A 26,647-nucleotide genomic window follows, 5' to 3' on the forward strand; every position below is an offset into this window, starting at 1 on the left:
CCATAAAGTGATGGGACCAGATGCCATGATATTAGTTTTTTGAATGTTCAGTTTTAAGCCAGCTTTTCCACTCTCCTCTTTCACCTTCATCAAGAGCTTCTTTAGTTCCTCTTCACTTTCTGACATTAGAGTGGTATCATCTGCATATCCAAGGTTGTTATTTCTCCCAGCAGTCTTGATTCCAGCTTGTGGTTTATCCAGCCAGCAGTTTGCATGATGTACTCTGCATATAAGTTAAATAAGCCAGGTGACAATATACAGCCTTGACGTACTCCTATCCCAGTTTTGGATTTTTTGAGATTTATGTTACTACATTTATCAGTTTGTGGCCCTTTTTTTGGCCAAGTAATACTCTACTATATGAATCAAATACATTTTGCTTTGTCTATTTACCATCTGCTGGCCATTTGGGTGGCTTCCAGTTTTTGATACTATGAATAAGCATGTTATGAACAATTGTGTACATGTGTTTGAATGGGCATATATTATCATTTCTCTTGGGTGTGTATGCTTAGGAGTGGAATTGCTGGGTCATTTGATAACTATACTTTTTAGGTACTAACAGACTGTTTTTCAAAGCAGCTGTACCATTTTACATTCCCACTAGCGGAGTATGTGGGTTCAAGTTTCTCCTCATTCTCACCAATGTTTGTCATTATCTTTTTGATTATAGATATCCTGTTGGGTGGGAAGTGGAATCACATTGTTATTAATAGTGTCTTTGAAGAACAAAAGTTTTAAATTTTGATTAATTTTATCAGACTTTTTCCTTATGGATCAGTCTTCAGGAGACTGACATCTGTGGAGTGTATCTCTTTTTTTTTATTTCAATTTTTAAAAATTTTAATTTATTTATTTTGGTTGGAGGCTAATTACTTTACAATATTGTAGTGGTTTTTGCCATGCACTGATATAAATCAGCCATGGGTGTACATGTGTTCCCCATTCTGAACCCCCCTCCCACTTCCCTCCCTATCCCATCCCTCAGGGTCATCCCAGTGCACCAGCCCTGAGCACCTGTCTCATGCGTCAAACCTGGCGATCTGTTCCACATATGATAATATACATGTTTCAATGCTATTTTCTCAGATCATCCCACCCTTGCCTTCTCCCACAGAGTCCAAAAGACTGTTCTATACATCTGTGTCTCTTTGTCTGTCTCGCATATAGGGTTATTGTTATGATCTTTCTAAATTCCATATATATGCATTAGTATACTGTATTGGTGTTTTTCTTTCTGGCTTACTTCACTCTGTATAATAGGCTCCAGTATCATCCACCTCATCAGAACTGATTCAAATGTATTCTTTTTAATGGCTGAGTAATATTCCATGTGTATATGTACCACAGCTTTCTTATCCATTCATCTGCTGATGGACATCTAGGTTGCTTCCACATCCTGGCTATCATAAACAGTGCTGCGATGAACACTGGGGTACACGTGTCTCTTCAGTTCTGGTTGCCTTGGTGTGTATGCCCAGCAGTGGGATGGAGTGTATCTCCTGAGCTTCCTTGACCTCTGCCTTGGGTTGGGTGTTTGAAGACAAGAGCAGGTCAGGCTGCCTCTCCCAGCCCCACTTCCCTACCTTGCTGCCTTTCTCACCATGGCCACATTCTTCTAGTTTAGCGTGGGGCCCCCGCGCTCACCAGCTCTCTGTGCCATCCGCTCTCTGAGCCCCTGCAGGCTGTGAAGGCCGTGGCCTGCCACTGCTGTCAGTCCCTGGAGACCTCGTCAGCCCCCGTTGGCTGTGCGCCGGGCTGAGCTTCCTGCGTCGCACAGTGGCTTCCCCCGGCTCTGGTTTCCCCGTGGTGATGTGCTTATCTGATCCACGCCGCTCTCTCCGTTCGTCTCGCCCTGTCCTTGCCCCACTGTCTCCAAGTCTGTCCTCTATGTTTGTGGGGAAGAAACATCTTTAGCACTGCTTGTCTTCCTTAGCTTTCTCATTCTCTACTAGTTTGGTTTAATATTTCAAAGCTTTCTTTCCGTAGATAGAGCTGATCTAGTCTATTTTTTTTAGTCTCCTTTTCACCTTAGGTGCAATTTATTTGATAAGATTAGGGCCCAAGCTGAGTTATCTTTTCATCATGTCTCAGGCATCTAATGGACTAATACGAAAATTTCCATTAACTCAAAGTCTTAAAATTCAGACATAATTTTTAACCTATCTATGGCCAAGCATTTAATTATTTAAACAAAAAGTCAATAAGGAAGATGATTTTTTCAGTCCCATAAATTTAAAAACACATCCTTCTTCTGCTAGATTGTTATTTGGCCTAAAATAAAAGGCTGATACAAGTAATTTCCCCCTATTTAAAGAATCAAAAAATTTCCAAGTGTTAGTCGTCAAATGGTGTCTTGACTCTTTGCGACCCCATGGACTGTAGCCCATCAGACTGCTCTGAATGGAATTCTCCAGGCAAGAATACTGGAGTGGGTGGACATTCCCTTTTCTAGGGCATCTTCCCAACTCAGGGATTGAACCCGGATCTCCTGTCTTGCAGGCAGATTCTTTACCTATATAAAAACTAATGCTTGAGGAGGAAACTAATAATCTTTAAAATAAATAAAACCCCATTTGGAAACTTTTCTATTGGAAAAGTTTGTGAAGACTAACTCCTTGACTTAGTACTTAAAATCTGATTTTCTATTTGAAACTTGCTGTCAGCAATATCCTGGTTAATTCACTAGTTCAGTTTCAGTTTTCCATTATTGTTATATTTTCATTTTACTATTGAAATATAAAAATGAAATTTATATTTTTTCAGGGTATTGACATTTTTAAGACATAAATACATCTAGTCAGTGTGGGTGATGCTGCTAAGTCATTCTTGAGAGGAGAGTCTGCACTGCTTGAATGCAGTTTGTTTTGTATTAATATCATGGGCTTCCCTAGTAGCTCAGCTGGTGAAGAATCCACCTGCAACGCGGAAGACCTTGGTTCGATTCCTGGGTTGGGAAGATCTGCTGGAGAAGGGATAGGCTACCCACTCTGATATTCTTGGGCTTCCCTTGTGGCTCAGCTGGTAAAGAAAACGCCTGCAATTTGGGAGACCTGGGTTCAATCTCTGGGTTGGGAAGATATGCTGGAGAAGGGAACAGCTACCCACTCCAGTATCCTGGCCTGGAGAGTTCCACAGACAGTGTAGTCCATGGGGTCGCAAAGAGTCAGACACGACTGAGTGACTTTCACTTTGTATGAATATTATTAAGCCAAAGAAATCACTTTAGTCATTTAGAACAGTAGCAACCAAATTGAAATTGGGTTTTGAAAGTGTTTTAAACTGTTCTTTCCTGGTTGGCTCATAAATATCTCCTTGGGCACTAAGGCAGCAGAATGTTCCTAGTGTTTTTTCCTCTCTCAAATGGTTTCACCACGTAGTTTTGCTAGTACTGAGCCTGTGCCAGACTGTGGACTTGAGATGCTAGTATATGCTTCTACCTTAAAGCAAGACTTGTTTCTGAGAAATAGAAGAAACCGACCAACCCCTTAGAAACAGCATGTTTTGCTTTTCTTTGTAAAGTCCATAGGCAGTTTTGACCTGCTTTTGATGTATTTATTTGAATGTTTATTCAAACAATATTAATGATCTGCTAAAACATGTTAGGCTTTGAGCTAGATTCTCAGTATGTTTACATGTAAGAGTTTGTGCTGATCTAGGAAGAGTGTCTATTTTGATGATAGTTGAAAAACAAGGGATGCAACATCATATATGCAGTTTGGTTACAGAATTATATTTAGAGAAAAGCCTGAAAGTAAACAAGTCAAAATGTTATTAGGGTTCCCCTCCTTTTTAATGCATATTTATTGTAGAAAATTTGGCCATACCAATATACATGGATGTGTGTGTATATGTTTCAATCCCATCCCCACCCCCCCACCCCCCACCATATAATCCTTAGTTGCCATATGGATTACTAAAATTGGAGAAGGTTTAATTTAGCATAGCCTTTTACCTCAAAGACAATGGCTTAACAGTGAAAGTTAAGTAGTCATTCAAGTGTATCTATAAATTTAAAAGCTTGTAGCAGTAAAACTGTGCTGGGAGAGATTTTTTTTTTTAAGGAATTTAAGACAACTTCTGCATTGCAGGACCTTATGATCTGGCAAAGGAGAGTGTATAAATTTTAACAGATGTAATCTGTAAAGCAGTCAAAATGACATTACTGGGCAGGAGGCGATGAAATGTTAAATTTTGTACCAGGTACTATCGAAGCTCAGATCACAGGAGATTCATCTGAAGACTCTGGTAGAAGTGAAACTTGAAACATCGAGTAGCACCTGGAGGGAGATAAAGGCACAGAATAAGTGTGGATTTAACTTTAAAAACTATCCCCACCTGATTTAGGCATTCTTTTTAAAGGAGTGTTCAGTATTCAGTTTCTTTCTTATAGAGAAAACCCACAACCACAACTACAGCAGCTGAATTGCTATTAATAGGGACTGACCTGGGCAGAGGGCAGCAGAAGAGTGGGCATTCTGGTCTGAGGGGAGAAGAGCAAGTTGAAGTTGGCAGTAAGCAAGACATACAGGAGAGCCTTGCTTTGAGTTTGGGAATCTTTAGGATTCTTTTGTGAGCCCATCTGCCTTTCCTCGGATATTATTAGAGAAACTGAACTGTGAAGATTTGAGTATTTGATGTTAAGATACTGATCTATAAATCCCTTGAGTAGTAAGTATTTTTAACCTTTCAATACACCATACAGTTTTTTGCATAGTTTGAAAATATTTAATTGAATTGATAAAGATAACTCTGAACTTTCTTAAAGATGGCTTGGGTGGGTTGTTTTTGGTGTTTTTTCTTTTTTTGATCTCATTTAAAACCAAGTGCTTCTTTAAAAACTACTTTACAGCTAGGGAATATAACTTAGCAATACCCAAATGTATTTTCCACCTTAGACTTTTTGGAAGAGGGTAATACATGCCCAGGTATATGGATGTGTTCCAGTTTTTAATGACTGCCTTGTAAAATAAATTTAAACAGAGTTCCTTAACCTGGAAAACTGTTAGGAAAAGCCATTTCAAAAACATTATGAATCCCTTTCATCATTTTAAAAGAACAGATTGCTTTCAGAAGTAAGTAACTTACTCTACTCTATATTGAATGCCTTGCGTTTCTTCAGCAAAAATAGGTTTGAAACACTGTGGAGGGAATAGTCTTAAAAATGGAGCACATATTCTTAAATTTGGAGTTGATGTAGAACTTAATGCATGTATTGGTTCTTTTAGGAAGAAAGGTTAAAATGGATGAGGATCGCATGTAAGACTGTTTAAACGATTCTCAAGGTTTTCTGGCACGTGTGTGGTGGTATTGAACTCTTCAGTTCTGAGCTTCAGTTTGTGCCTGGTGCTGACCTGATGCTGAGCAGGAACACTCACCCCATCCCTTCACTCAGTTCCTCTAATCATCTCCACTTCCTGGGGAGCTTGCTTAGAACTGGGCAGGAGTGCTTGTTATTAGTATATTAGGCTACCCTGGCTACATGTAACAGGGTCGTTTTTGATACAAGATTTATGTGGAGATGAACTGAATATGAATAGGAGGCTAAAATTGTTTGCTGTGATTTTACCTAATCAAATTGGTGTGGAAATGATCGGGTTAGACAGTGAGTTGGGCTTGTAATAAATGAAATCATGCTTCATACAGCCCCTGAGCTTATTTGCCACACTGTAGCTTCCCAGTGCGTATTCAGAGAGAGCGGTGAGGACAGCGATGCCCTCGGGTTCGCCGCTCTGGGTAAGCTTGCAGATGCAGGCGGTTCCTTTGCTGGGAGGCCCTGGTAACGCGGCGATTTCTCCCCAGGTTCACGTGAAGATGGCGGACGAGGCTGTCTGCGTGGGCCCAGCCCCCACCAGTAAGAGCTACCTCAACGTGGGCGCCATCGTGGGCGCCGCCAGGAGCACCGGGGCCCAGGCTGTGAGTCCGAATGAATCCATCTGCCGCAGCTGTTCCATATGTAGTGAGCGGAACGCTCGAGTTTGTATTTAAAAAAAAAAAGGAAAGAATGATTGAAAGTGCCGTTGCAGTTCATGTCACATGAGTGAAATGTGGCCGAATCCGCTACTGGGAGTCAGAGGCTTCGTGGCCTTGGGCAGGGTTAGTCTCTGATCTCGCAGGTGGCTGTTGGGTTCAGCTTTCACACCAGGGAGCAGTTTCAGTTCATTTCCAAATTTGCTAGGAGAAGGGAAAAAAAAAAAAAAAAGAAATCCCAATTAGTTTTGAGTATTAACCCTTTCAGCGTGATAATAGTTTTAAAAAAGTGTTTTATAAATAGGATCCAAAAGACCCTGTCTTAAATTCTGTTTTAATCATTCATAAATTATCTGGGCCTCCTTATACTTCCAGAAATAAGATTGCAGTTGGTAATTATTTGGGTTTGGTGTCAATGGAATGTACATGATTTACATGGAGAAATTGGCAGTTCTCCCCATCCCCAATTCTGTGTGAATGGAGTGGAATCCAAGGGGAAAAAAAGTTTCTGATTGGCCATAGTGTTTTATTAATATTGTTGCTGTGTGTGTGTGTGTTTATCAGAGAACTAATTACATATAACGTTGAAAACCTCTGCAGAGTTATCTGAAATTGGATAGAAGCAGCCAATACCAGCAATTAGCCTGGAGTGCTCCAATTAGTGGGCACATTTCTTTTGGGGGGAAAAAAAAAACTTTTACTAAGATGCCTGTTTGAAGAAAAAACTGAATTCATGAGCCCTTATTATAGATGTTATAATTTATTAGCAGAGTTAGTGAAGGTAAAACTCTTGTTAACCTATAAAGATAAAACTGTGTTAACTCGTAGTAAAACTATAGATTGCCAGGATACAATCTTTAGTTAAATGTTTATATAAAATGAAATTGTTGGAGTGAAACTCCTCTCATATGATGTAGTAGTGTAAATTACTCTGTATCATGTTCATAAAGCTTAGTTTAACATTTAAAAAATCTCAGATGTGAATATACTTATGTGGCAGCCTGGATGGGAGGGGAGTTTGTGGGAGAGTGGATACATGTATATGTATGTCTGAATCTCTTTGCTATCCACCTGAAACTATCACAAAATTATTAATTGCCTATGGTCCAAAATAAAATAAAAAGTTGAAAAAATAGATTAAACTTTAAAATTGAGGGAAAAAAGATCCTATCCTTTTATACCAAGTTGATCATGTAATTGCAGAGAAAAAAATAAACATTCAGGTAAAAAAAGAAATCTCAAATGCATAGATACTTCTAGATTAGATTATGATATTGGCTCACTTAGAAATTTGACATGTAGCAGAATTATTTTCTTAGAAATATGTTTAATACTAATAATAGAGTGACTAAATTTATGTTTGGTCAAATTTACTTGATTAGAACAGGATGGTAGAATTTAAGTTGTTGCAGTGTGGCTTGTGAGAGAGGAGAGCATGGAGTGGTTGTCACTGGCTGAGTGGAATGAGGAGGGGAAGAGGGGCAAATATTAGAAGAAAAATCCAGAGTATGGTGAAAAAGTAAAGCCAAACGTTGATTTCAGTTAGGTTTGATGAAAACTGATCATTGGGTAGTGGCTGAGTATGTTCATAATATCAGGAATAAAATACAGTAGCCAGGGTGTTGGAAGGTAGCAGTTTTTCTGGTACTGTAAAGGAAGGGGAGTTCAGAGTTTCTCCATCTTGTGAAAGGTTTCCTTTAACATAGTTCTTTGACCCACCAAGCTTATGACCAAAGTTGGTCTCAGGAAAAGTGGGGGAGTTTGGGTGGGGTTGAGTAGCATAGCCAAGTGCAAGTTGGCAGGAAGGTGTGTATGTAGCCGGCCTTGGCTGTGGTTAGGTCAGAAGCAGCGTGCTGCCAGTGATTTCTTGGCATTTGGGTTTGAACTCGGAAACTAAGTTAGAGATATTCAGGATGTTAGAGAGGCCAGTAACCTTACTCGAGAGCCCTAAACAATAAATGCATTAACGTTCTCTTTGTTTTGCTTATTATAAAGGTTTTGCAAATCGGTAAAACTGAAAGTGCTTTTTGTTTTCATTTCTAAGGTACATCCAGGTTATGGATTTCTCTCAGAAAACAAAGAATTTGCCAAACGTTTGGTAAGTTTGTAATGAACGAGAAACTGTTAGCTTATAATTCAGAAAGCAGTGTGATTGTGTTGCTTTTGTAAATGTGAGTAGTGGTGAGTTATAAACTTTTAATTGACCCAAAAATGATTCTTTGAAAATAGTTTGGGAAAAGTGAAGACTTATTCTGTAATCTTAAGTCTTGATTTGAAGAGTAAAATATGGAAAAGTTGTAAAATCATCATTACACATAATGAATGATACCTAGTTTATTACACATTGTGTGGATTTTGACTTTTAAAATTAAATATTTCAGACTTTTAGCTAAATATGTCAGGGAGTCCAGTGATTTATTATCGTACCATAAGCAGGAATGTGAAGCCAGAAGTAAGATTCTGGTATTTGTCCCTTTTATTGCCTATTATGGCATTTAATTTTAAATCTTATTACGGCTTCCTTATTGTGGGAAAAGTTTTTTTTTTTTTTTTTTTTTTTAATGATTTGAGTATCCTGCTGATACCATCATCCTGACTAGGTTTGTGAACCTATATTTGCTATTAAACTGATTTTCCAAGTGTATTTACATCTACATTCAAGATGGTACTGAAACCTTAGTTTTTGGGTACTAAAGAAGGATATTAAATAATGTTTCAAGAAACTCCTTAGATCAGTTAGGTATTAAGTTAACTTAATATTTTAGTACATTATACTTTGTTTCTGCATTATGCTTGTATTTTGTTCTTTTGAGTCAAAATTACTTAATGAATGCAATTACCATTTTGAAGATGTTATTGTTGTTCAGTCGCTAAGTCATATCTGACTCTGTGACCCCATGAACTACAGCATGCCGGGCTCCCCTGTCCTTCACTATCTCCTGGAGTTTGTTCAAATTCATGTCCATTGAGTCAATAATGCTATCTAGCCATCTTGTCTTCTGCTGCTCCCTTCTCCTTTGCCTTCAATCTTTCCCAGCATCAGGGTCTTTTCCAGTGAGTCAGCTCTTCACCATCAGGTGGCCAAAATATTGGAGCGTCAGCTTCAGCATCAGTCCTTCCAATGAATATTCAGGGTCAGTTTCCTTTAGGATTGACTGGTTTGATCTCCTTGTAGTCCAAGGGCCTCTCAAGAGTCTTCTCCAGCACCACAATCCAAAAGCATCAGTTCTTCAGCAGTCAGCCTTCTTTATGGTCCAGCTCTCACAGGTCTACATGGTGACTGGAAAAACCATAGCATTGACTATTTTCACTTAAAATTCATAAATTTAATTTGGACAAATCTAAAGATCATAGAGTTCTAGCTCAGAATGATCTGTTTCAACCAATTTACTTTGCAGATTAAAAACTAAGGCCTAAAGAAGTTGTGACTTGAGCTCACAAAGATGGCTAATAGTAAGAAATGTCTGGAGAGGGCACATGAGGTATAGGTATCTGAGGGTCCAGATCTCCGAGGTTTTGTGCAGTGTATCCACATTTTCCTGTTTATCACTTTTTATTATCTTGTTTGAAATTTTGGCTGAGGTTCTGTCATTATGTAAGAAAATGATTTGAATATATTTTAAATATGTTTGTACAAATGACATATTTAAGTTTGTATGAATGAGGAGTCTCTAAACTATGGTCCATAGGCCAAATGCGGCTGCGGTCTGTTTTTGTATTATAAATTAAGTTTTATTGTCACACAGCCTCACAGTGATAACAGGTGAGTTGTCTGTGGCTGCTTCTGCTTTAGAATAGCAGGGTTGCAGAGCTGTAGTAAAGACTGAATGGCCTGCAAATAAATATTTATGGTATGGCCCTTCATAGAAGAAGTTTGCCAGCTCCTAGTATAGATGAGTCAGAGAAGGCAATGGCAACCCACTCCAGTACTCTTGGCCTGGAAAATCCCATGGACAGAGGAGCCTGGTAGGCTGCAGACCACGGGGTCGCTGAGAGTTGGGCACAACTGAGCGACTTCACTTTCATGTTTCACTTTCATGCATTGGAGAAGGAAATGGCAACCTACTCCAGTATTCTTGCCTGGAGAATCCCAGGGACAGAGGAGCCTAGTGGGGTGCTGTCTATGGGGTCGCACAGAGTTGGACACGACTGAAGCAACTTAGCAGCAGCAGTAGAGATGAGTATCTGAGTCTGGGAGAAGTGAAATGCTAATAAGTTCATTCATGCATTTATGCAGTCATTAAAAAGGATCAGTTGATATCTTATGTTCAAGGCATTTAAGAACGATATAAAATTGCATCAGATGTGTGTCTTGCTCATGAGCAGCTCACAGTCATGTTGTGAAAAATACGTCAGGTACCCACATGACTTCAGGGAGGAAAGTGTTATGAAGAAGTTCAGACTCTCTGTTAATGAGGATAAGATTGTGCCATTGGGTGTTTCATGTTAGAGAAAAGAGGATAGAATGTATGACTAACCCTCCTTTCTCATTTATTTTTCTATTTTTATCTCCTCCATTTTCCTTTATCCATGCTATGCCTCAGCCAAGCCAGACTGAGCGCTGTTCCCAAATATGGCTGGTTCTCCCTGTCCCATCCTTCTTACCACTGTCCTCAGTGGTCCCACCTGTCCCCTCGCTCCACATTTCCAACTACCATCTCTCTTTGAAGGCACAGTTCATGTTACCCCTACCAGAATAGTTTTCCATGTCCCTCTGGTGAGAACTAATCTTTTTCCTCTGTCTTCTAGAGCATTAACATTTTTTAAAAAAAATTTCTTACTTGCTATATCACCTTCCCTATTATGTTAAAATTGTTTCTGTATTTTAGTCTCTTAAAATAAAAAACTTGGTCTTCTCATTCTTTGATTCTCTTTTGTTTTATCACCTAATGATTTCTGTGTAGTAAGTTCAATGAATGTTATGGAAAGATTCAGGAAATATTATTAGATGAAGAATCATAGAATAACCTGCAAGAAAACTTTCCTCCTATGACAGAAGGGATGGTTTTGTAATGGGAAAGTGGTATTGCTGTGTGTTTTTATTCACCATGAAAACATGTAGTTGATGATAACTAACCTTCTCTTTTTGTACATCATGGCAAGATTCTTAACTTGGGATATAATTTTCCTAGCATTAAAACTTTTCCCATTGAAGTGTGCCATTTAAATTATTCCTTTTGAAATGTCTGGCTATAGCTGCCAAATTCCATAAAAATAGCAGAATGACATAGAATTGCTTACTGATTTTGTTATGCATATCAACATTGTGTGGTTAGTGATGAGCCATTGAAATCTAATAGTTATTATCTCAAACTGGGTGTATTAGAATCTGCTTTCCAAGATAGTGGTGATAGACTACTATGTTGGTGACAACCTTTGGCAAGAAAGATGAGCAGAACACGGAAAAGAGATTTTTAAGATTAATTACTGTGGAGTTCCTTTTACTGTAATAGTGTGACTTACGTTTGAAATTTAATCAAATGTGGAGGGCCCCCGCCCATTAATTTCTGGTTCTGTATTTGTTTTATTGCTGTTCAAAATCAGCATAGTATTTACTTTGTTGATAGAAAAGATATTTGTGCTTTATCATCTGATATATTGTTTTTAGTTTACAACTTTGAATAAATGATTTCTTAAATTTTTTTCTGATTTATGCAATTTTTTTTTGCTTTAGAAAGTACCATGAATCAAATGTCAAAAGCATTCTAAACTTTATACATATTTTTTACAAGGCTAATTATTCTTTATGCTTAACTTATATGAAGTGGGATCAGATTATAGAGTATCCTTACTGCATATAATTTAAACAAAATCTTGTTTCAGCCCCTGGAAAGAGTGATTTAAAGATTAAATGAGATTTAAAGCAATTTCCTGGGGCTTCCCAGGTGGCGCAGTTGGTAAAGAATCTGCCTGCCAATGCAAGAGATGCAGGTTCCATCTCTGGATAGGGAAGATCCCCTGGAGAAGGAAGTGGTAACCCACTCCAGTATTTTTGCCTGGGAAATCCCATGGACAGAGGAGCCTGGCAGGCTACAGACCATGGGGTTGCAAAAAGTCAGACCGAGCGATTGAGCACGCATTGAAAAGATTTCCTGGTATTTCTGTTATCTTTCCATTTTTTTATATATGTATATTTTCATGTTATCATATCATATTTTAATGCAGCACAGCATTATAAGTTGCAGTAGTTACCTTTATAAGAAATTCATGTTAGATTTAATAATTTGTGTCTCATGTATGGGTCTTATCCATGTATTTAAAAGATAAGTGTATATATGCATATATACAGATAGTGCATTCTATCTACAATGCTCAGCATTGAGGGTGGAGAGAGGAACTGTGGGAAGCAGTTGAGGTGTGATGATTGTATTTTTTGTCTTTCTTTGTTGGAGACTGTTTAGTAAGATAAAGAGTACAACTTTCAAAAACAATAGTGAGATGGATATTTTAAATCCATTGAATTGACCAAACATTTAAAAAATAGCTATAATATCCAGTGTAGGCAATTGAACAGGAAGCGTCTTCTTGTTCATGGGAGTGTAAATTCTTTCAGCCCCCTCTTTTCTTTTTGTTCCAGAAATTTGCTAGGATTACCAAAATTTAAAGCTTATATATTCTTTGACTCAATAATTCCACTCTTAAGAATTTCACCTACAAAGATATACTTTAAAAATGTTCATTGTAAGGTTGTTCATAGTAGCAGATTTTCAAATAGATCAAATTTTTTTCCTTTAAACTGAAGAGAGCGACATCTACCCTGTAGGGTTGTTGTAAAGATTAGAAACCACATGTATAACGAACTTAGCACAAAGTCTGGCATTACCAGGCAGATCACCTTATCCATTATAGGTGTTAGTAATTATTACTGTAGTCAATAGAGAGAGCTATTGAAGAGTTTTATTTATTTATTTATTTTTTGAGAATGAGATAGTTAATATTAGCATTTTGGGGGAAATCTGATATTATTTTCATGTGTATTTTGTGAGCTTAGTTGTTTTTCCTGTTGAGATTAATAATCTGATAATATTATATTCCTGTACACATATGCATGATTCTGTAGTTTGCAAAATACTTTCACCTTGACCTATATGATTTCATTTAATTCATGCAACCATTTAACAAAAAGAAATCTGAGACTCAGATGCAGTGATAGGCCAGCAATCACACGCTATTGGTAAGGAACAGAATCAGGACTTGACCTCAGTGGGATGAGCATAAGCACATAGAGCTTAAAAAATCCTGTACCATGGTTGCTTAGTTGAAAAGCGTCAGAAGCCAAACACTGAAGACCAAATACCTGTAGGGAATCTAGCCAGAACACACGGAAATCTGTTCCCCCAGTTTATAATAACAGAGGTAGCACACAGTCCGCTTGTGTAGATAGAAATTCGAAGAAACCCTTTTGCGAGGTCATAGGTCTTCAGTCGCAAGATTGTAATCCACAGTGTGTAGGAATTGTGAAGTGTGTAGTAAGTACTTGGCAACTGATACTAAAATTATAAAGTTAGCAAGTTTGCCAATAACTTTGTTTAACAATATTTTTGTTCTTAAAATATTGAGTGCATTTAAAATAATCCATTTTATGCCCTGTTCACTCATATTTGAAAAAAAAATTTTTTTTTTGAGTAGAAAAAAAAAAAAGGCAAAGACCTTGCAAAGCCCAAAGTTGTTTTATAACTCTTATTTTATCTACATAGGTTGTGATCTGCGTAGCTCATGGAAGTATGTTTTGTGTGTGACTTAAATTATGTATGTCATGGCCTAAAAAGGTTAATGCTACACTGTATTTTATAGACATCTAATTTTAACTACACGACTGCTCTTAACATTATTAGAAATTTCCGTTTTGGACACAGGTCTGTGATTTTATTATACTAAAATAAAAAAGTTTTGAGAATGTAAAGTCTTAAGAAACTTAAGTCACATGTATACATTGAAAAGGAAGGTTTCTTCTATCTGTGAATGTCTGACCCCAGCCCCTAGTTTAAATCCCTAGTGGCCACTGCTGCTACCAAATGTGTATTCTTCTAGAGTGCATGCATGCATTTGTGTTAGCCTGCTAGAATTTGCTTATAAATTTGTTATATAGGGCACTCATATTTGCTGAAGTAAGGTTTTGTTTGTTTTTAAGAAGAGAAGTGGGGCTCCCCAGGTGGTTCAGTGGTTAAGAATCCACCTGCCAATGCAGGTGTGACCCCTGGATTGGGAAGATACCCTGCAGGAGGGCATGGCTAGCTACTCCATTTTTCTTACCTGGGGAATCCCATGGACAGAGGAACCTGGTGGGCTACAGTCCGTGGGGATTCCAGAGTCAGACTCGACTGAGCCAGTATACTAACAAGAAGAGAAGTGGCACAGAAATTCTCTTCCCTTCCCCCAGACTTTTAGGAATAGATGTGGAACACCTACATGCAGATACTCTTGCAACATTCCTATTTACTCTTTTGTGACAATGTGAGGTATCTTATGATTTATATCAAAGAGGACAATCTCAGATTAAGTGCCTTGCCCAATGTCACATAGCCCGAAAACGAGAGCATAGTATCTTACAAAAGTCTTTGTTAATCCCAGGCTCAGTAAATGTTGTGAACTGCTTCTAAGATGAACTGGAACTAGACCGGACTGTTAGTGTTTTGTTTTGAATCGACTGCTTTGGCACCTATTTTAACTGTTGGTGGAAACTGTTTCTCTTTTGACGCCCCTTCCCCCCTCTAATTGGTGTACCATTGTTAAGGTCTAAAATCAGAATATATCTTTTGGTTTTCTGGTCTCCTGAGCTTGGCCATCAGTGAAAGTAACTGTCTTGGCTTGGATTTGCTGTTACAGGTAAAGTGAGTTGGGAAAAACTACAAAATAGTCACGGATGTCCGTGTCCTCTCAGGGATCTTCTGTTGAATTAACAATGTCTTCCTGAATTCAGAGGAGAGATCTGGTGACTGTGTCCTTCATAACAGACTGTGTGTGGGATGTTTGAGGACATGGCTGAGAGCATGCTGGCTTAGAATTCAGCTTCGGAAAGATGACACGGCCTAGACATGCTCTAAATTGGATGCCTGAGAAGGAAAAATCTTCGGTTTTTAGGGAGTCTTTAAGGCAGATTTGTTTAGAGTTGTGGGGCTTGGGGTGATTTCAGTAGGAAGGTTTCTTTCTCCCTTTGGCTTGAGGTTAAAACAGTTTGAATTTTATACTCACACTTTCCTCCGCCCTCTCCTTTCTGTCTGCTTGCTTGCCGGTATTACCACTGTCTGGACTCTGAGTTAAAATTCTTAACTCTGCTGCTTCGGAGCTCTGTGATCTTGGACAAGTTGCTTAATGTTTGATTTGAAAGACTGATGTCTTTTATGCTTACTGTTGGCAGGACTTGGTTTTCTCCATCTGACTCATGTCTCTTGTGGCCAGCGTGTAGTCACACCACTCTTTTTTAATCCTTCTGATCATCTGTATTTTTTAATTGTAGTGTTTGGCCTTTTAAACTTTTTGGTTTGCCTCAGTCTTATTTTCTTTAAAGACAGCTTTTTTTGAGATATAATTTATATCATAACACTCACCCTTTTATAATATAAAAACAAGTTATATAACTATTGCCACTATGTAATTGCTGTAGAATCTATTACCATTTAATAAATTACCAATATGACTGGATTTATGTCTAACATTTTATAAAATTTTGTGATTGTCTCCTCTTTCTCCGTCTTTCCTGTCTTCTTTGGGTTATTTTATTTTCTGGAATTCCATTTTAAATTGTTTAGTGGTTTTCCTAGAGATTACAGTATACATCCTTACTTTATGTGGTCTACTTAGACCTAGTACAGTATTATGCCATTTCATGTACAATGCAGAAATTCTGCAGTCTCATAGCTCACTGTTTCCTTCTTTCCATCTCCATCTCTGTGTGGAGTTTTCGTATGTGTTTCATCTGCATAGGCTATAAACTTCATGGGAAAATGTCATAATTTTTCCTTTAAATGTTTTTTGAAGTGAGTTAAGACATTTCCTTCATTAATGACCCAAATAGCATTCAGTTGAAATTCACACTGATTTTTATTTTTGTTCTTTTGGTTATGTAGAAGAATTATTAAGTTCATTTTTTATTATGTTTAAATGTGGTAAAATATACATAACATAATCTTTACCTTTTTATCCATCTTTAAGTGTACAATTTGGTGGTATTAAGTATACTTATTGGTACACTGTCTATCACTGCCTTCATCTCCAGAATTCGTTCATCATCCAGAACTGAAACTCTCAACCCATTAAATAGTAACATTCTGTTTCCCCTACCCCTGAACATTCTGAAATCACCCTACCCCTCCTACTTTCTGTCTCTGAATTTAACTGCTCTGGGTAACTCTAAGTGGAATCATACAATATTTGTCCTTTTCTGACCGGCTTACTTCACTTTAGCATAATGTCTTTACTCCATGCATGTTGTAGCGCGGGTCAGGATTTCTTTCCTTTTGAAGGCTGAATAATAGTCTGCTGTATGGATATATACCACATTTGGTTTATCCATTATCTGTTGATTATCACCCAATTGGTACATGGGTAGAAGGTAGAAATTACCCTTTTTAGTTTTTTTGTATCATTCAAGAATCTTTCAGTACACATTTGTTAACTATTCTTTAGATGAGAGAAGTTGCTGAATTAAAATTTGAAATTTTGAAAATAGAAAGGGTATTTGTGAAGCCTTTCTATAGTGTACTGTTGTAATGCAGTTTTTAACATAGTAACTTTGTGATCTCTTTATTTTTATCCATTTATTTGTAACTCTTATACTTAAAATTTAGTGGAGAATATTGTTGTTCTCGTGAAGGTAATAGATTGAGGATTTTGTGGGACTAAATGAAGTAACATTAATTATCATGGTTACATATAGTTAATGATTCTTACTGCCCCACATACATTCTAAAATTAGGCTTTTCAGTGCATGCTTTCTAAAAAGGGGCAAAGAGGCAGAAATAATGAGATGATTCTGGGGCTTTGTTTTCTGACTGGACCTTATCTAAAGATACTATTACAAAGTTTTTGAGGTGCCATACTGAAAACTGTGTGACATGCTGATTTGCCTAAGCAGAGAATGTTCCTTTCTTGTGTGTGTGTACTTCCCAACATGCTTAGGGCATGTCTGCAAATGTGTGCACTTTCTTAGCTTTTTATTCAGCCCTTCACATATGAGTTGGTTATTGAATACAGTTTTTTAAGAGAAATAACCTTAATGACCCAAGTCAAATCCCTTATGATTATTCAGTGGAAGTGACAAACAGATTCAAGGGATTAGATCTGGTACAGAATGTGCCTGAAAAACTGTGGACGGAAGCTTGTAACATTTGTCCAGGAGGTGGTGATCAAAACCGTCCCCAAGAAGGAGAAATGCAGGAAGGCAAAGTGGTTGTCTGAGGAAGCCTTACAAATAGCTGAGAAAAGAGAAGCAGAAGACAAAGGAAAAAGAGAAAGATATACCCAACTGAATGCAGAGTTCCAGAGACTAGCAAGGAGAGATAAGAAAGACTTCTTAAGCGAACAATGCAAAGAAATAAAGGAAAACAGTAGAATGGGAAAGACTAGAGATCTCCTCAAGAAAATTAGAGATACCAGGGGAACATTTCATGCAAAGATAGGCTCAATAAAGGATAGAAACGGGAAGGATCTAACAGAAGCAGAAGAGATTAAGAAGAGGGGGCAAGAATACATAGAAGAACTGTGCAAAATAGTGACCATGATGTTGTCACTCACTTGGAGCCAGACATCCTGGAGTGTTTAGTCAAGTGGGCCTTAGGAAGCATTACTAGGAACAAAGCTAGTGGAGATGATGGAATTCCAGCTGAGCTATTTCAAATTCTAAAAGATAATGCTGTTAAAGTGCTTCACTCAATATGTTAGTAAATTTGGAAAACTCAGGAGTGGACTGAGAAAAAGAGTGGAAAAGGTCAGGACTGGAAAAATGTCAGTTTTCATTCCAATCCCAAAGAAAGGCAATGCCAAAGAATGTTCAAACTACCATACAGTTGCACTCATTTCACATACTGCCAAAGTAATGCTCAAAATCCTTCAAGTTAGGTTTCAGCAGTAGGTGAACTGAGAACTTCCAGATATACAAGCTAGATTTAGAAAACACAGGAAGCAGAGATTGAATTGCCAACATCCATTGGATTGGATTGTAGAAAAAGCAAGGGAATTCCAGAAAAACATTTGCTTCATTGATCACAACAAACTGTGGAAAATTCTTAGAGATAGTGATACCAGACCACCTTACCTGTCTTCTGAGAAACCTGTATGCAGGTTAAGAAGCAACAGTTAGAACCAGACATGGAACAATGGACTGATTCCAAATTGGGAAAGGAGTATGCCAAGGCTGTATATTGTCATCCTGCTTATTTAACTTCTGTGCAGAGTACATCGTGAGAAATGTCAAGTAGATGAATCACACACTAGAATCAAGATTGCTGGGAGAACTATCAACAGCCTCACATATGCAGATGATACCACTGTAATGGCGGAAAGTGAAGAGGAACTAAAGAGCCTCTTGATAAAGGTGTAAGAGGAGAGTGAAAAAGCTGGCTTAAAAATGAACATTCAAAAAGCTGAGATCATAGTATCTGGTCCCATCACTTCATGACCAATAGATGGGAAAAAAGTGGAAATGGTGACAAATTTTATTTTCTTGGGCTCCAAAATCGCTGCAGATGGTGACTGCAGCCACGAAATTAAAAGATGCTTGCTTTTAAATCAAAATATTTCCTTATAAGTACAGTGGCTGAGAAATGTAACACATAATTTTTTCTAATGATATGCTATTTCTCTGGTTGTGGTTCAGTTGCTAAGTCATGTCTGACTCCTTGAGATCCCATGGACTGCAGAATGCAGTTTTCTTTTTAAAAGAAAAACTATGACAAACCTATGGATGTGAGAGTTGGACTGTGAAAAAGGCTGAGCGCCGAAGAATTGATGCTTTTGAACTGTGGTGTTGGAGAAGACTCTTGCGAGTCCCTTGGACTGCAAGGAGATCCAACCAGTCCATTCTGAAGGAGATCAGCCCTGGGATTTCTTTGGAAGGAATGATGCTAAAGCTGAAACTCCAGTACTTTGGCCACCTCATGCGAAGAGTTGACTCATTGGAAAAGACTCTGATGCTGGGAGGGATTGGGGGCAGGAGGAGAAGGGGACAACAGAGGATGAGATGGCTGGATGGTATCACTGACTCGATGGACGTGAGTCTGAGTGAACTCCGGGAGTTGGTGATGGACAGGGAGGCCTGGCGTGCTGCGATTCATGGGGTCGCAAAGAGTCGGACACGACTGAGTGACTGACCTCATCTGATCTGATGACAAACCTAGACAGTATATTAAAAAGCAAGACATTACTTTGCCAACAAAGGTCTGTCTAGTCAAAGCTATGGTTTTTCCAGTAGTCATGTATGGATGTGAAAATTGGACCATTATGAAGGCTGAGTGCTGAAGAATTGATGCTTTTGAACTGTGGTGCTGAAGACTCTTGAGAGTCCCTTGGACAGCAAGGTGATGAAACCAGTCAATCCTAAAGGAAATCAACCCTGAATATTCATTGGAAGGACTGATGCTGAAGCTCCAATACTTTGACCACTTGATGCAAAGAGCTAACTCTTTGGAAAAGACTCTAATGCTGGGAAAGATTGAGAACATGAGGAGAAGAGGGGAATAGAGGATGGGATAGTTAGATAGCATCACCGACTCAGTGGACATGAGTTTGAGCAAACTCTGGGAGGTAGTGGAAGACAGATGATCCTGGCATTCTGCAGTCCATGGGATCTCAAGGAGTCAGACATGACTTAGCAACTGAACCACAACCAGAGAAATAGCATATCATTAGAAAAAAATTATGTGTTGCATTTCTCAGCCTCTGTACTTAAAAGGAAATATTTTGATTAATATAGATGTTGTTGTTGATTACAACAGTAGAAGAGTACAAGCAAAACAACTGTGATCTTGATGTGAATTGATAAGATTCCTACTTTTAGCAGTTTAACTTTTTGGAATACGTAATGTGTATTAGACCCAGGAACTGCACTTAGGGGGTTTCAGTGTACTTGGAGTGACAGTCTGAGGTGGTATGAAGCGTCCAAAGCGTCAAGTTTGCAGGCATCTAAACCTGCTGGATGGAGCCAAAGCAAAAAGAATACCCAGCTGTGGATGTGACTGGTGATAGAAGCAAGGTCCGATGCTGTAAAGAGCAATATTGCATAGGAACCTGGAATGTCAGGTCCATGAATCAAGGCAAATTGGAAGTGGTCAAACAAGAGATGGCAAGAGTGAATGTCGACATTCTAGGAATCAGCGAACTGAAATGGACTGGAATGGGTGAATTTAACTCAGATGACCATTATATCTACTACTGTGGGCAGGAATCCCTCAGAAGAAATGGAGCAGCCATCATGGTCAACAAAAGAGTCCGAAATGCAGTACTTGGATGCAGTCTCAAAAATGACAGAATGATCTCTGTTCGTTTCCAAGGCAAACCATTCAATATCACAGTAATCCAAGTCTATGCCCCAACCAGTAATGCTGAAGAAGCTGAAGTTGAATGATTCTATGAAGACCTACAAGACCTTTTAGAACTAACACCCAAAAAAGATGTCCTTTTCATTATAGGGGACTAGAATGCAAAAGTAGGAAGTCAAGAAACAACTGGAGTAACAGGCAAATTTGGGCTTGGAATACACAATGAGCAGGGCAAAGACTATTAATAGAGTTTTGCCAAGAAAATGCACTGGTCACAGCAAACACCCTCTTCCAACAACACAAGAGAAGACTCTACACATGGACATCACCAGATGGTCAACACTGAACTGAAATCAGACTGATTATATTCTTTGCTGCCAAATATGGAGAAGCTCTGTACAGTCAGCAAAAACAAGACCAGGAGCTGACTGTGGCTCAGATCATGAACTCCTTATTGCCAAATTCAGACTTAAATTGAAGAAAGTAGGGAAAATCACCAGACCATTCAGGTATGACCTAAATCAAATTCCTTATGATTATACAGTGGAAGTGAGAAATAGATTTAAGGGCCTAGATCTGATAGATTGAGTGTCTGATGAACTATGGAATGAGGTTCGTGACATTGTACAGGAGACAGGGATCAAGACCATCCCCATGGAAAAGAAATGCAAAAAAGCAAAATGGCTGTCTGGGGAGGCCTTACAGATAGCTTGTACAACTTGTTACAGAGCAAAACAAAACCTTTACAAGTTTTCAACTCTTTTTTTTTTCCCCTCAGCCATCATTATGTTTTCTTTGCCAGACTATGTGTGCTCTGTCACTCAGTCGTGTCCAACTTACAACCCCATGGACTGTAGCCCCCCCAGGCTCCTCTGTCCATGGGATTTCCCAGGCAAGACTACTAGAGTGGGTTGTCATTTCCTCCTCCAGGGCATCGTCCTGACCCAGGGATGGAACCCGTATTTCCTGCCTTGGTGGGCAGATTCTTGACCACTGAGCCACCGGGAAACTATAATAAATTTAATAATTATGATTTTGTTAGACCTGTCGATCTAAAGCTTATCTTAAGAGTTGTCCGCAAAAGTTAAGCTTTTCTCCTGAAAGCTGGAAGTGAGGAAAAGAAGCAGTTAAAATAAGAAAAGCATATAGGAAAAAAGAAATGGAAAGCAGTGGTTGTAGTTTGTAGTGGAGTCTGTGGTGTGGAGGTCCTGGTTGAGCCAGTGTGTGGCAGCTGCCTCAGCCACCGCGAACACCCGTGTTGGCCGACTCCCTTTTCAGATGTCTTGGCCAGTATCGTTCTAGTGATTGGGGTGTGTGGGTCTTAGCAGCTGTAACAAAATTTGGTAGAGGTTAAAACAGCATTGATGGTGAGGAAGCTACAGATACTGAAAGATAATCAAGAAATAAGAGCTAGAAAATAAAATAATCCTTCTGATTTGTCAAAAATAACCAATAATGCAGAAGTATATATCCTATAGAAGGTAGGCAATTGCTTGTGTCCTCTGAGGAAATCATCCAGACAAGTGTGTATTTTCTTCATGGAGAAGGAAAGTCAAAAGTTCTTGGATTCCTGATAGATAGGCAGTGTACCTCTGAGTGACAGATGGGTCTGTTAGATAGGTCTCTGATAGGGGAGGAATGAAGACTTGGGTTCCTAGCAAAGTAATGAATCTCTTGTTTGGGGGATTGTTGGTGTTGTTCAGTCGCTAAGTTGTGTCTGACTTTCTTCGACCCCATGGGCTGCTGCAAGCCCAGCCTGTCTGCAACCTTTATTCACAATAGTGAATCCTCACTATTTCCGGAGTTTGCCCAAGTTCGTGTCCATTGAGTTATTATCAAATAGTATAAAAAGTGGTTGCACATGCTTCCTCCCCACCCCTAACCCGTATAAAGGCTGTGGTATCACTATCTAAAGTGTAGATGAAGACACTGAATCTGAAATAAAATGATTTTCCTCATCTTATGCTAGTAGGTTGTCAGTTCTTTTGACTAAAGTTCATTGTGTTTTCAAGCCCTGAGGGTTCAAAAAAGCTGGAGTTTAACTGCATGCCATTATACGGAAAACTTAAATTTAACCAGAAGCCACAATGAGAAAATAAGCAGATTTTTAATTTTGTAACAAATGATTATTTGTTATTAATCGTTTAGGGTCTTAAGAGTCTGCTGTGCTTTTAGGTTATCAAAGAAAGATAAAATTGTATTCAAATGTGTTAATGTTGTAAGTGCTTACTCGTACTAGAGTATTCTTCGGAAAACTAACTCATAATAACTTAAAATGGTAAATTTAACTAATAATAGCCTTATTTTACTCATTCTCGTGCCACTTTTACTTTGAAATTTTCATTAAAAATTTATAAAGTTTATTTTAGTTATGAAGATTATATTTTAAAAGTTAATAGATACTAGATGTCCATTCACATTTTGTTTCAGAATTTTCCATTGTCAATCGCCAATTAGATAATGGTTAATAATAATCTTTGCCTCTCTATATATGACCCCCTACTCATATAAACCAAATATTTTGCTTATTTTGAGATTAAATCATTAGCTTATACTTCTTTTCCTGACAAACTTTATATAATTTTCAGTCTTGCAGAGTCTCTGGTGAGTTTTAGATCACTAAATCTAGAATTTGTTGACTGAATTAATGAATAAAGCAATAGATTAATAGCTTGTTGGTTTTTTTTTTTTTAAACCACCAGAGATCTTATTTTCACTCTTCAGAAACTAATGATTCACAAATCTTAACCAAAGTGGACCACATTTACGATAATGTTTTGCACAACATTTTTAGCCGATGAAGTGTAAAAATTTCATGTTTGTCTTAGCTTTTCGGTCCCTGAGGTATTAAAAGTGGTGACAGGGCTTCTCTGTTACTGTTTTGCAGCTAGCTCTTTTAATTGATGTTGAATTGTGGCTTTCCATGCACACAGGGTTCAGTAAAAAGGTTGCAGTCATCTAGCGAGCATTTTTCCTTTAATGTGCTCATTAGTGATGGCAAGTCCAGGTTTCAGCACACATCAGTAATTTACATTTCATTGCTGAGTGGCTGCCCTTGTTCTAGAGTTGTTTCTAAGCCCCAGTGAATATATATTGGGAATAAACAGTAGAAGAATTGAAAGCCAAATACCCTGCCAGGCCTTTCAGTTGGTTCTGAAGCTTCCAGTGGATCTCTGATTAGCAATGCATGAAGCAGGATGGAAATGCAAAGATGAGGTTTGCAGAAGTTGTCACAGGTAGGCCACTCCCTTAAATCCCCCTTTTGTGACCACCTTTCCATTTCATCTTCCTCAGGTTCTTCTTTCAAGACAGACTAGCTGTCAAAGTGCAAATACTCTGTTAGACCTCAGAGGTGAACAACAGAGGATCGACCTGGTTCCTTTACCCCTTCTGAGTGTTAAGCCGAGTCTGATTGTTATGCAATGAGTCGATGTGAGCAAAGCCTTGCTAGGCCTTTAGAGCTCCTAGGGACCCCGTTATTGTGAGGGATCTCTGGGGTGATTCCTTCTGGGATTCATTTTCCCTCTTTGCCTGATTGGTAGCAGCTTGTTCTGGCTTTTGAAAGCTGGCTTAGATCATTCAGGGGTGATCGGTGAAGTCTGTGGTCAGTGTTACTGCGCATCAGGCCAGGTCTCTTGTTACGATGTTGTCCTCGAAACTGGGATGTTAGGGAAAATCCAGAAGTTTCCTTCTTGTAGAAAAACCTGCTATATTAGAAAGAAACATTTTTAGACCTTGGGATTTTATTCTAAGTTACTTTATGCATAGAAACAGTAGCATTAGGAAACACTAGCCTCACTGTCTTCAGAAGGTTAATAATGTAATTCTCTATACATTTTATTTACATATACATGGAAATTCAGGTTTCTTGTGAGAAAGTAGATACTAATATTGCCCGTTGGGTGTTAGTATGGTCACCTGTCTACTTATTTATTTTTCTGATGTTTTTCAAAACATTGAATTTAAGAAGTTCTGTTCAGAATTCATGGTTAGAAGCAAAGGTGAGTGAATTTATGACCAACAATACAATATTGAAAGATGATGAAAAATATGTGTTACTATTTTATGGTAAATTGAGTCGGATGTGATTCAGCTCTTAAACATGAACGTATGTTAAGCACGGTTTATTAAATCTTTATATTAGTTTTTTTTTTTTTTAAGCTAGATTTTAATAGAGGAGCAACATGGAGCAATGTAGTTTTTGGAAATTTTTTTATGTGTATGAAGGTAAAGATGGGAATCTTGAGGATGTTAGCTTAGAAATGTTCTGATCAGTTTTTGTAGCCTTTGCAAAAATGTAACCATAAATTTACCTTCTAGATGACGACTTGAAACTATTCCTTTTGGATGCTTGCCAGATAAAAGCCCCATGGGGTTAAGTTCTGGAAAATCACTTGCAAATTTGTGGGGGATATCAGTGACTTTAAATATTTAACTGTCCAAACTGTCATCTATGTGCATTCTGTCTCTGCATTGAGTTAAAAAAAATGAGAAGTTTGCCAGCCAGTTAGAATTAAAGGTGACATCTGCTTTTAATTGGTGTTTTATTTTCTTCCAAGTCAGTAAAAATTCAGTAAGACATGAATTATCAAATTTTGCAATGCTAAGCAACTTGTCAAGTGACAGTCCTACCTTGAGCACTTATACAGATGGAAAGTGTTAAAACGTTGATTAATCGTTCTGAGTTCTGATTATGCTTTTAGAAGGCCAAAGCTTCCATAACCATTGCCAGCTTTCTTGTGTCAGATAGTATTCATTTGTTAATTTTGTAGGCTTTTTTCAATTACTGGCAAATTGCCTCTTGTATAATTAACACTTAACTAGTTTTAGTGATTCTTGGTTTAGTAGACTTGGGGTCAGATAAAGGCATTATAGAATTCTTGTGTTTCTCAAGTCTTATTTATTTAGTAAACTTCTTTGTTAAGTTCTTTATAGTAAAAAAAAAAAAAGAGAGCTTAAAAAATCTCAAACTGAACTTTAAGATATTCTCTTATATATACTTGTGTTGTTGAGAAGGGAGTATTTGATTCTTGACAAAGGTAGCCTTGCATGGACCCCCTGTTGAAAAAGGAAATTGATTATTTCTGTTTTTGCCATTTCCCAAACATTTTAAGGTATGAAACGTAAGAGTAGAGAAATCAGTTCCTTCAAGAAGAGCATATAAAAATAACTCAAGACTTCAAACATTCTCAGACCTAAAAGAGACCAAAGAAAATACTTTCATCATAGCGACTGCATTTACGTTTTCTAGGTACTGAAAATTTCAGCATGGTACTGAGTAGTCTCTTTATACAAAGTGTCCTTAAAAATTCAACCATGAGGATGATTTTTTTTTTCTAATCGTTAATATGAAAGTAGATTTCCTCCTTTTCCTATTTGAATAGATCTGTATATTAGAGGTAGAATTGTGTTTAGAAAGTGGTTAGGACTTACAGCAGCATTTCTCAAATTAGTCTCTTAATATCACTAGACTTTAATATTAAGAAACCTTTAACTCAGGTTTCTTTTTAATTGTCCGCTTTAGAATATCTGATAAATGTTTATGTAGTAATGTGTTTTGGCTGCCAGAAAATCATTGCATTGTTTAATATCATTCAAAATCTGTCCTATTCAGTTACTTGGATGCTGTGTCAATTTTATTTCGACTTAAGAACTAGAAAAGATGCTTATATAAATTAACAGTTGATAAGTAGCATCTTGAACCCAAAGGCCAAGTTTAACAGTTTCTTATACATTTTTAAAAAATATGTGAAAAATAGGAAATTTAGCTCTTCTCTTTAAACTGTACAAAACACTTTTATAGTCATTTCAATGCCTGATAACTTCAAGGTTCATTGCCCCAGTACATTTTTCAAATTATTTGCTTCTCAATACATAAGGCTTTAATTTACCTCCTACCGACAAACCCCAAATGGGTTTTTAAGAATTTTGAAGGTGGATTGCTACAGTTGGGTTGCAGCAACGGCTTTGATTGCTAACATGAGATTCTTTAAGACTCCCCACATTTAGAAGGATGGATGGGAGGTTCAGGCAGCATCTTCTGGGCAAATGCTAAGGTGTTTTTCTTTTCAGTCACAGAATTCCTGTTTTCTATAATATGTTTCTTTGAAACCCATGTTAATGCCTGTTTCTTTGAAAATATAATTTAGATGCAACATTTAGCTGTATTTTTTCCACTGTTAACTTAAATTTTGGTTTGTATG

General features: G+C 37.9%; 1 protein-coding gene across 7 annotated transcripts in view; it reads left to right on the forward strand.

Annotated features, from left to right (window-relative positions):
• The window catches only part of PCCA (propionyl-CoA carboxylase subunit alpha), a 363,730-nt gene that overhangs the window by 48,388 nt on the left and 288,695 nt on the right, over positions 1-26,647 (forward strand). For all 7 annotated transcript variants that reach the window (XM_055542946.1, XM_055542947.1, XM_055542949.1 and 4 more), the window contains exons 5-6: positions 5,803-5,916; positions 8,015-8,068. In XM_055542946.1, coding sequence (XP_055398921.1) covers positions 5,803-5,916; positions 8,015-8,068 — 168 coding nt within the window. The remainder of the gene's footprint in view (positions 1-5,802; positions 5,917-8,014; positions 8,069-26,647) is intronic.

The sequence above is a fragment of the Bubalus kerabau genome, chromosome 12 (assembly GCF_029407905.1).
Source record: "Bubalus kerabau isolate K-KA32 ecotype Philippines breed swamp buffalo chromosome 12, PCC_UOA_SB_1v2, whole genome shotgun sequence".
NCBI classification, from domain to species: Eukaryota; Metazoa; Chordata; class Mammalia; order Artiodactyla; family Bovidae; genus Bubalus; species Bubalus kerabau.